Source organism: Gossypium raimondii, chromosome 2 (assembly GCF_025698545.1).
Source record: "Gossypium raimondii isolate GPD5lz chromosome 2, ASM2569854v1, whole genome shotgun sequence".
NCBI classification, from domain to species: Eukaryota; Viridiplantae; Streptophyta; class Magnoliopsida; order Malvales; family Malvaceae; genus Gossypium; species Gossypium raimondii.
Genome location: NC_068566.1, coordinates 2,892,324 through 2,903,542, shown reverse-complemented (window position 1 = coordinate 2,903,542; position 11,219 = coordinate 2,892,324). Strand labels below are relative to the sequence as shown.

General features: G+C 32.3%; 1 protein-coding gene across 2 annotated transcripts; it reads left to right on the top strand.

The window, feature by feature from the left end:
- Positions 1-6,925: 6,925 nt before the first annotated feature.
- Positions 6,926-9,830, top strand: LOC105787697 (growth-regulating factor 1). Of its 2 annotated transcripts, XM_012614215.2 has the most exons (4): positions 6,926-7,609; positions 7,910-8,113; positions 8,304-8,637; positions 8,935-9,830. In XM_012614215.2, exons 1-4 carry the CDS (start codon positions 7,240-7,242, stop codon positions 9,698-9,700), a joined length of 1,674 nt encoding a protein of 557 aa, XP_012469669.1. In that variant the 5' UTR covers positions 6,926-7,239; the 3' UTR covers positions 9,701-9,830. The 2 variants fall into 2 exon arrangements, with proteins under 2 accessions (XP_012469669.1, XP_052480782.1); XM_052624822.1 differs by lacking the exon at positions 7,910-8,113.
- The last annotated feature ends 1,389 nt before the right edge of the window (positions 9,831-11,219 follow it).

The window sequence follows — 11,219 nt, the reverse complement described above, 5'->3', positions numbered from 1 at the left end:
TAGAAGAAACAGTTCAAGTAATGGAATTATAAATCATGAGATATAATAAATTTTGTGAGACAAGGTCAGAATGAATTTGGGTTCCCCTGATTCGACTTTGTAAAATCATAAAAATTGGAGAAAAATAATTAGGGCTTAAATTTATATGTTTAAATACTTAATGAGTATATTTTCAATAGAAACAAATGATAACATCATTTGAATCCCGTCTGAGGAGATAATTAATTTTAGTGAAGAAGAATTGAAACTGTAGGAAAGTAGAATAGAGGTGACTTTAAAGAATAAATTATACTTATTGGCTAAATCAAAATTCTAAAAATTTTATGGAAAGAATAAATGTGAGTCTAGTTTCATATAAAATTTTCAAATCTCAATTCGAGTTCTGTAGCTTAAAATATAATTAATTTAGTGACTATGACTCATGTGAACGACTTGTTATGAGTAAACAAGTAAATAATGTTATTATATATATAAAGGATGTGGAATGGAGTAGAGGAGGAGGAAAATATATGTAAATATTCAGCTAATATGAGTTTATCTTAAAATAGCTAATTTACATGTTACAAGTTCGAGGACTAATTGAATAAAAGTAAATTTTAGGGTAATTTTGTAAAATGTCAAAATGACCAAATTGCATGAAATGAATTCTTTTATTATTTAAGTTAATAAATTGAATGAAATATTAACTTAGATCAAGATCGGGTAGAAAATCGAGGAAATAGAAAATTACCAAAATGCCCTTGTATCTTGGTATTTTGGAAATTAACACTGTAAGTTCGTATGAACTATATTCATACAATTTTGATTAAAGTGAATGTTATTTGGTGATGAATAATATATATGCACATGTGTTAGTATTGAATTGAATTTAGAAAATTGAATGAAATAAGAAATATGTGTTAGTATTGAATTGAAATTTGATTCGTGAATGAAAAAATGAATTTGATATTGAAAGTAACTTTTGGAATGAATGTGAAATTGAATTGAGAATTGAAAACCCTATTAACTAGTCGGACTGAGTCGGATATAGTTGGCATGCCATAAGATTGGAAGAGTAGGGGAATTTATCGGCTATGCCGATCAGGCACTTTATGTGTCGTATTTCAGGCACTTTATGTGTCTATTTCAGGCACTTTATGTGTCATATTTCAGGTATTTTATGTGTTGTATATCAGGCACTTTATGTGTCGTATTTCAGGCACCTCATGTGTCGTATTTTAGGCACCTCATGTGTCGTATCAGGCACTTATGTGTCGTATACTGATCAGGTACTATGTACCATTTTAGGCACAATGTGCCGTACTAGTGTGTTTGGTTGGAATCCACGTATCCGTCAAAGCCCGAGTTTGTTATTAGGGGTAATTAAATGAAAAGTTAAATCAAACAAATGAAACAGTTGAGCTATTGAAATGAAACGTGATTGTGAAATATAATTTGAAAATGTGAATTGAATATGAAAATGTGAATAGAAAGTATGAACTAAATATTCATGAGATAAATAATGGCTCAATGTGATAGTATATGATATTAACTAATGAAAGCCAAATCGAATTGTTATTGGAAATATATTATCGAATTTAATATTCAATTTAGATTGAACGCGGGATTGAGTACAATCGTTCTGTGGCAAATGATGAATTGACGGATAAGACCATAACTAGGTTATGGCACTACGAATGTAAGACCATGGTCGGACCATAGTAGTGTTTATATGTGCAAGACCATAGTTAGACTATGGCACCAAAGAACAATGTATTCATATCCGTAAGTCGTTCTTCGATACAAAAAGAAATGGTAAAAGACTTATGTGGTTGAATTGAAAGGTTTATAGATTATTATTGGTATTGATCTGAAATAAATGTAACCATTGATATTTAAATGACTTATCATGTGATCAATTCGAAAAAGACTTTGGTTAAATGCATTAGCTTGTGACTGTGGTTGAATGATATATTATGACTTGTGTGTCACGCATATGGAATAAGCATGGAAAGTAAAGAAATGCAAATGAAAATAAAGAATTTATGAAGAGTTAAAGTTATATAAAATCCTACTAAGCTTGGGATAATATGTTTAAGTGATACTGTGGATTTATTCACCTTGTGAGTTGATGAATATAGCTTCACGAGTATTATGGTATTAGTATTGGATTATTCTTGATATGTATAGATTTCATATTTTAAATGAACTAATATGATTAAAGACTACACGAGCTTACTAAGCATTCATTGCTTACGTATTTGTTTATTTTTATTTACCCTACAGATTATTGAAAGCTCGATTGGGTTGGAAGTTTGTCAGAGATATATCACACTATCCATTGGTTCTATCGGTAATTTTGGATGATTTGATTCTGGTTATATTGGCATGTATAAATTAATTTGGCCAACATTGGCTCATTAATGTTTTAATTTTGATTGGTTTTAAATATGAATGCTAGATGAAATGAAATGAAATGTCTGATAATTAATTTGAAAACTCTGGTAATGCTCCGTAACCTTATTTCGATGATGGATTCGGGTTAGGAGGTTACATAATTTTCTTCTAATTCAAATACAGTCTGATCAAGTTTTTGTTGAGCTAACAAAGGGACAAATCAGATATATACAATTAGGTCGAGTAATTGCAATTATGTCTAGAAGTATCGTTCCAATAATTCTCAATTTACTTAACTATGGAGTTAGTCCGCAAGAAGTACCATGATTGAAAACTTCTTATTGTATTCTCTTTACGAAAGCAATTTATCCAACTGCTTTGTCCAATGACCTCGCCATGCATGTGTTACCCTCATATGATATTCTTAATTCATTTGAGTTAAATTCGTGCACTCAATACAATCCTATTTTATCGCATTCTCACCATTGTGTCTTCTTAATTATTTATGATCACTGTCAATTAATGACTGTGATAAATTGATCATTTGAGAAAAATCAACCCGTAGCCACATTTCATATTTATCAATCCACACAATGCTAATGAGATGATATCATTAACTCTTTAATCGAGCTATGAATTCCATTGTTGCTAGTAAAGTCATGCCATACACAAGTCATGTACCAACATACCAGCTATCGACTTGATCACCTTTAGAGCATAATTCTCCACTTATATCAAAGAACATAAGTTACATACGCATGATCAGTGGCTAACTCAGGATTTAGCTAAGTCACACCATGAACGTCACAAGTGAATTAATTCACAAACAGATTTAGAATTAATTCAACTTGAGTCCAGTTCAATGTATCATCCTTCCAATGAGTACATTTATGTCTCTATCTGTGGAGTCAATTGCTTCAAGAGCCCAGACTAGCCATCTCCCCAATTGTAATTATAGCCGACATAATATCTTTCTGAGTATTTGAACCAAATGCTCACTTTGATTATTTTACGGGATTATGAACTTGTTTAGATTATCTACTGAAGCAAGTTGTCTTTCTCACAATGTAAACATTCTTACAGTGTCACTTATCATCAGTTTGAACTTAGACAATCAATGAGCTAACATTTGTTTGTCACAATTTCGCTATGTATTCAAAACATGAAAGACAAAAACACAAAAGATATAATAGTGAAATGTTAAATTAACTTTATTTATTTATTCATCATTCATTTACATAGAAAATAGTAACATGTTTACTAAAATATGGACACATTTTCCAACATATATATCTTAGCAAGTTCGGAAGTGACCAATTGGTTTTTACTACCAGAAAATGAGCAGATTTCGTCAATCAGTCCACTATTACCCAAATAGCATTTCTTTTGTTCGGTGAGGTTGGCAAGACAATGACAAAATCCATCGCAATTCGTTGACATTTCCACTAAAAAATCGAGATAGGTTGAAGCAGCCTAGTGGTAACTTGATGCTCAGTTTTTACTCGTTGGCAATTCAAACCTTTAGCAACAAACTTTATGATTTCTTTTTTCATCCCAAGCCACCAATACGATTCTTGTAAGTCATGCTACATTTTTGCACCACCAAGATGCATAATGAAAGAACCATCTTGAGCTTTACGCAGAATCAATTTCTTTGGTTTAACATCGCTATGAACACAAATTCGATTGCGAAATTGAAGGCTTTTTATTCACATCAATGCTAAAATTCTTGTTATTTCTCGTTAAACAAGCTTTATTTTCTCCACTAGCTTAATATTTGCAGATTGTGCTTCTTTTATCTAATCAATCAACACATACTTTATTTTTAATTCAACTAACAAGCTGTCATCATCACAAATTATCAACTAAGCGAATATTGCTTTCAATTCAAATGCTAACTTTCAACTTAAGGCATTAGCCATCACATTTGCTTTCCTAATATGTTAATTGATTATGCAATCGTAATCTTTCAACAACTCAATCCAGCGACGTTATCTTAGATTTAACTCTTTTTGGGAGAGACGATATTTGATACTCTTATGATTTGTATAAATATAGCATTTTTTTACCATATAGATAATGTCTCCAGATCTTTAGAGAAAACACCACAACGGCTAGCTCTAAATCATGCGTTGGATAATTGCATTCATGTGGCTTTAGCTGTCGGAACACATATATAATTACCTTACCATCCTGCATCAGAACAGAGCCCAAACCATTCACACTAGATTCTGTCAAGATTTGAGAATGTGACTAGTGTTACTGGAACATGACTGGATTAGACAGATCAAGAATTGATCAATATAATTGTCTGAACAAAGGGGTTGAATCGATTGACTAAAAAATTGCTTGAAATTGGTAAACTCGAAAATCGGGAAAAAATCAACAGTTGAATTGGTTTAAAAAACATTTTTTTATTTTTATGCATTTTTATTTATTTATTTATTTATTATTGGTCTAGGGTTGAACTGATCAAATTGGTTGAACCAGGAACTGGTTGTTTGACCTGTTCAATCACTGATCCAATTATTAAAACATTGAATATGACCCTATGATATTATACCACACCATCACCAATAAATTCATATAAAATTTTAAATTTGCAATGATCAAAATGGACCTAATTATTAAATTCAAATACTCAAAAGAATCAAATAAATACAAGTCAAATTTTAAGATAAAAAATTATATTCTCTAATTAGAATTATTTAAGTCTAAAAGACATTTTTGTTGGATTGATATTGTTATTAATAAGTTAAACAATAAAGGGTGATGATGACAGTACATACAATTAATGCACGTAAAGCATTAGGTATTTTAATTCAAAACCCATTAATTACGAAAACCCTACCTATTATTGAATGAGTTGTCGATCTCAGTTGGTCCTCTAATCTTTTTCGCATCAGCATTATCGTTTACAGAGTTTTGATTGTGGGATATTCACATTCCTGGTTTCATATCTTAATTAGTTGAAAAGAGAATAAAGTTACTCATACTTAATATATATATTTTTTATTATTTGTTTTGGTAAGAGGTAGTTGGCTAGTGCCACTAACAACGTTAACCCAAGATTTAAGCATACAAATTTCGTCTCCCCATCTGATTTAGGTGTCTGGATTTGTATATTTTAAAAATAGTAGTAACTGTGAGTTAAATGATTTTACTGCATTACAGAAAAAGCTCATCTAAATAAGTCCTTAGTTGATATTTCTTTATTATTACATTGAGTAGGTTAAATTTTATTGGTAGTTTTTATCATACAAAAGTTGTCAAGTTAATCATTCTACTCTAATTTAATCTTTTCTTTTCTTTTTTACTTTTAAATTTTGAAAACTTAGTACTATTCTAAACGGTAGTTACTAAATTCCTTAAAATAAATTATAAATTTAAGAAAAATAAATATATATATATATAACAAAAGTAAAAGTCTAATTTAATTATTTTTTTAAAAAATTCACACGTGTCATTAAAATTACAAATAACTAAATCATAATAATTAAAAAAAACAGATGCATAATGGATTTAAGTCGTAATTAAAAAATTAACTTCACAATATGTCCTCAAATTAAGATTTAAAATTTAAATTGGCTCCTAATTTAAAATCTTTTAATTGAATTTTAAAGTATCAATTAGGTCTTTCAATAAGCTTAGTCATTAGGGACGGATCCAAAATTCTACTCTAAAGAGGGTGAAATTTCTAAATCCGAACCACCTTTTTTAACATAAAAAGTGTCAATTTTTTCAGATATTTTTTCTTATCAAACAAATCAATTTAATATTTTTAAAAAGCATGAACGATTTAACTATAAAAATTAAAAGAAAAAAATCACATTGTATAAAATTAAATATTTCTTTCCAATATGCAAAAAGAATAACTAATACTATGCTAAAAATTTCATAAATATCATTATAATTCCAAAAATTAAATTAAAAAGAACTTGGCCTTAGTCCTATTTCTCAATACTAGGCATCCTAAATTGTACATTCGTTTTTCATAAGATCGAACTCATTAATGTTAGAATCTGTTGAAATTTCTCTAGCTATCTCTTTTTCGATGTATGCCAATAAGTAAGTTAAAAGAAAATCATTCTTCATTCTGTATATGTATGGGTATAGGCTAAATTAATTAATTTTAAAATTTGACTTTAAAATCATATTGGGCCTCTAAGTTTCAAATTATGTTTTATTATTATCTTTTTCTTTTCAAGCAATATTTGATTTAGTTATCATGTGTTTTAGTCTAAACTGGATTGAAATGTGTGAAAAACTTTTATTTATATACTTTTATTAAGATTAATCCCTTATACGATCATTTTGAAAGGTTTAACCATTATGCAATGAACTAAACTCAACTACACTCTTATATTATTGAGAAGAAAAACCAAATATCTCAAAAAAAAAAACTAATATAAAAAAAAGGAAGAGCTCTTAGAACAAGGAGAATTTTGTAACTTTGACCTTTCCTTGAAAGCAGCGGATGCTTTTTTTTTTTTTTTTTTCACTTCAAAAGAAAAACCATGGATAAATATGTGCTAACATGTCTGGGATATATTGGCGTAGTGTGGTGCTATAGTATACCCTTGTTTGCTCCCTTTTTTAATATATTTTTTGCTCATAGTCTCTAAAATTGTGATACTTCCATTACAAAGATGAACCCCCCAAAAAAAAAAAAATCTGATCTGAAACAGTGAAAGAAAAAACCCAAAACATAACACCTTTGTCCTTTTAAAGATGCTCCTCTCTTTCTCTGTCTTCAAACACTTGTTTTTATCCAAAGCTTCAACTTTCAACCCTTCCATGTCATCATCATCATCAACAACAACTCATGCTTTTTAGAGCCCTGTTTTTGTTTATTGGTTCTATATGGATTTTGGGGTTCTGGGTTTGGATGGTATTGTGGGTCCTAATAATGGAGCTCCATCTCCATCTCCATCTCCATCTCCACCAGTTGAGTCCAAGCCTAAGCTTTTCGGATCCGGGTTTACCAAGCAAGAAAGATCCTCTGATTCAGCTGAAGAAGAAGATCACTGGAAAAGTTGTAAGGTACCGAAGACAATGCCATTGCACCAAGGCATTCCTTTGTTGAGATCTAATGAAACTCCCCAACAACAACAAGATCATATGATTAGCTTCTCTTCACTCAAATCTGAACTTCCTTTTATCAGAAAAGATGGTAACTTTATGGAGAAAACTACACAAAGCAACGACTTCTCTATGTATACTAGAAATGCAGGTAATGTGTTTGAAAGTTTATGTTTTTTTTATTTTTTAGGTAAAAGAAAAAAAATTGGTACTTGGTGATATGATTTTGTTCATTAAAATGGGGTTTGTTTAAAGGGTTTAAGCATATTTGTTTCAATGTGATTGTGAAGGTCTTTTCATAGGCACTTACTTTATTCTTAATCCCAACATTTCTTGCTATTGGGTTCATTGACATTATTAAAATAGTTGGCAAAATAAGGACAATGGACATATGTAGCAAACAGTAAATGCTGCAGACAAGTGATTATAACCCTTAAATGTTTTGTTTCAGGATATGGTAGTGGAAACCTTAATGCAACCATGCATGGGGTTTTAACTCCATCTCAATGGATTGAGCTACAACACCAGGCATTGATCTACAAATACATCATGTCTAATGTGCCTGTACCTTCTAATTTGCTCACTCCTTTGAAGAAATCCCTTTACCCTTATGGCTTCACCAGTTCATCTGTTGGATCCTTGCCTTATAATTCATGTAAAGTTCTTATCTTGTTTGGTGCATAAACGAACAGTTTTGTGCAGAGTGATCTGTTTATGTTTTGTAGAAAGTTTTATCCAAAGCTATAGGTATCACAAATGAAAAAAAAAAAAAGTGATTTTCAGCTATAAAGTAATTTTTTGCTTGCTTTGTCTTCATCATTGATCATTGTGTGGCTTTTATGTAGTGGGATGGGGTTCTTTCCATCTGCGGTATACTGGCAGCACCGATCCTGAGCCAGGGAGGTGTCGTCGAACGGATGGAAAGAAATGGCGTTGCTCCCGGGATGCCGTTGCTGATCAAAAGTATTGTGAAAGGCATATAAACAGGGGCCGCCATCGTTCAAGAAAGCCTGTGGAAGGCCAGACCGGCCACACTGCCACTAATTCAAAGGTGGAGTCGATGTCTTCCTCTATGTTGGCATCGGCAAAAACCAGTGGTGGTGCAGCCAATAGTCTCGCAATTGCACTGCAGCACCGGTCTGGTGCTGCTGATCCTTCTTCAGATACCCTTGTGAACAGGTAAAAAACTTGCTTTATGCTTTTGAGGTTGCTTTACTTGCTTACATTGATATTAATAATGATTATGCTTTAACTGTTTGTATACATGTATTTTTCTGTTCCTTTCTCTTTACTTTAAAGTAGGACCCTATTGTGCCATCTTTACTTTTGGTGACATTGGCCACACTTGTAGTTGGGACTTAGGATTCTCCTTGCTAGGTACCTTGGTCACTCGGTTGTATAGGCTTGGATTTAACTCTTTTTTTTTTGTTGGGATCTTTCATTATGTTCATTGCGGTTCTGATTTATTCGTGGCAGAATACAAGATCAACGGGGGTTTTCGGTGTTGTCTTCCACCACCAACCTGAAATCTGATGACTCCACCACATTCACCATTACAAAACAAGGTGTTCCGTTTGTAGAATCATCTCTATCGGATTTTGGACATGTTGCTTCTGATTCTCTTGTCAATCCGTCGCATAAAAGCTATTACATGAACTCTAAGGAGTATGGTCATGGTCTGTTCCTAGACTTCACTGGTCAAGAAACACAAGATCAAACACCGCCTCACCAATTCATTGATAACTGGCCCAAGGATCAGTCTAGTCGTTCTATCGTTACTTGGCCAAATGAATTAAAACCTGACTGGACTCAACTCTCGATGTCTATTCCTATGGTAACATCAGAGTTCTCATCAACCTTGTCCTCACCAGTGAAAGAGAAACTCGACCTTTCATCTCTTAGGTTAGTTCAGGAGTTCGATCAGATCCAAATGGGTTTAGGAGTGAACAATGACATCACTGAACAAACCAAAAAGCAACCTAACTGGATACCAATATCTTGGGGAGGTTCAACGGGAGGTCCATTAGGAGAGATCTTAAACAACACGACGAACAACACAGGTAGCTGCCAGAACTCATCGACACTTACCTTCTTATCGGAAGGGTTGGATGGCAACCGCATACAATTGCAGAACACGCCTTTCAGTTCACTTTCGAATAGCAGCTCAGGGAGCAGTCCAATAGCTGAGAACAACAAGAAACTCCTTGGGGCTGCCTCGGTTCCTTCCATAATCAGAAGCTAATAAAACTGAGCTTGGATCAAGTTCATTAGAAGAAAGCTTGTAAGAACTTGCAGTTTGTTAATCTTTTAGTAGGAACATAGCTTTGTGGGTGTATGAAGTGATTTATGATATGATTTAAGGCCTTTGCATACATTTGAACTTTTATCCATTGAAGAACCTCCATGATTAACAGGGAAAAGTGGGGTCAAGCACTGATCAAATGATAGTGCTGAAACTTACATCATATTCATACATACATACAAACACACACACACATATATGTATAATATGCAAAATACATATTGATGATTGACCGTGATGGGGCATTATGTGGCAGACCCCTTTGCCATTGTTTTCCAGTTGGTAGATTGGGAACATTATTGAGATGACAAAAAGAGGATAGAGTTTCATGGACTCCTAGCAGGAGGCACATTTGTTGACTGTTCCCCACTCAGCTAACTGACCCCATTGGCTCAGGATGGTCCAGCCACTTACCCTACCCTGTGGCTTGACCTTGAATCATGATACTAATTGAAAACATGGGGACCCAATCTCTGAAACTAATATTTTGATGTTTGGTCCAGTTAGTTCTTGGGGGTTGGAATATGGACCGTTAAAATATCTGTAAGAATTTTAACAAGGATTTTGTGTCTTGAAAGAATCTAACATTAGCTGAGTAAATTCATTGGTTAACAACACAAATTTTTAGAATGTATCACTAAAAAGAACTGCTTTTTTTTTTGTCAGCAAACATCAAAGAGTCTGCAAAAAACAAATATCCTTTTGTCGGCAGCTGTTAAAACAGCCTTGTAACATAAACAGAAGTGAAATTCCCTGCAAGATTTTGTGATCAATAGTTTTTTTTTCTTTTTTTGGATAAAAATAGGGTTTGAATGCTGTTAAAAACAGGACTCTCTGCCTTGCATGGTACAGAAGTGAGTATATCATGTGATGTGCATATATGCAACATATTTTACATTAGGGTTAAATCATTTTTTCGGCTTCAACTAACAATTATTTTTACATTGAGGTTTATATTATTTTTCTACAAGTCCGGCTCTGAACTCAGCAATTATTTCTACATTGAGACATGAACTTTTTTTGGTCTATATTAATTCATGATATTTTTTTGAAAGCCCTAAAGTTCAAGTCATAATTTAGGAATAATTGCCAAGTTTATGCTTCAATACGAGAATTATTGTCAAGTTCAATAATTAACTTGGACAAAAAAATTCAAGCCCCAATACGAGAATAATTGCTAATTCAGGCCTCAATATGAAAATAATTTTTAAGTTCAGCTCTTAACTTAAAAAAAAAATCAGGCCTCAGTATAAGAAATTACTAAATTTAGACCTCAAATAATGATTTAACCTTTACGTTAAATGTATGACCAAATACAGTGAAAGTATGGCAGAAACACAGTTAGGGTTTTTGATGTCGAGATATACTTGCTCTCATTTATATGCCTTTAATTTTTTAATTTATCAAAATATAAAAAATATAAATATTCTTAAAATAATATTAATTATTTATGAATAAA

Excerpts from the sequence above, each read along its gene's own strand:
- LOC105787697 (XM_012614215.2), top strand. The coding sequence starts at position 7,240 with ATGGATTTTGGGGTTCTGGGTTTGGATGGTATTGTGGGTCCTAATAAT. Across the intron at positions 7,610-7,909 it reads TATGTATACTAGAAATGCAG|GATATGGTAGTGGAAACCTT; the intron begins GTAATGTGTTTG and ends GTTTTGTTTCAG. Across the intron at positions 8,638-8,934 it reads TCAGATACCCTTGTGAACAG|AATACAAGATCAACGGGGGT; the intron begins GTAAAAAACTTG and ends TATTCGTGGCAG.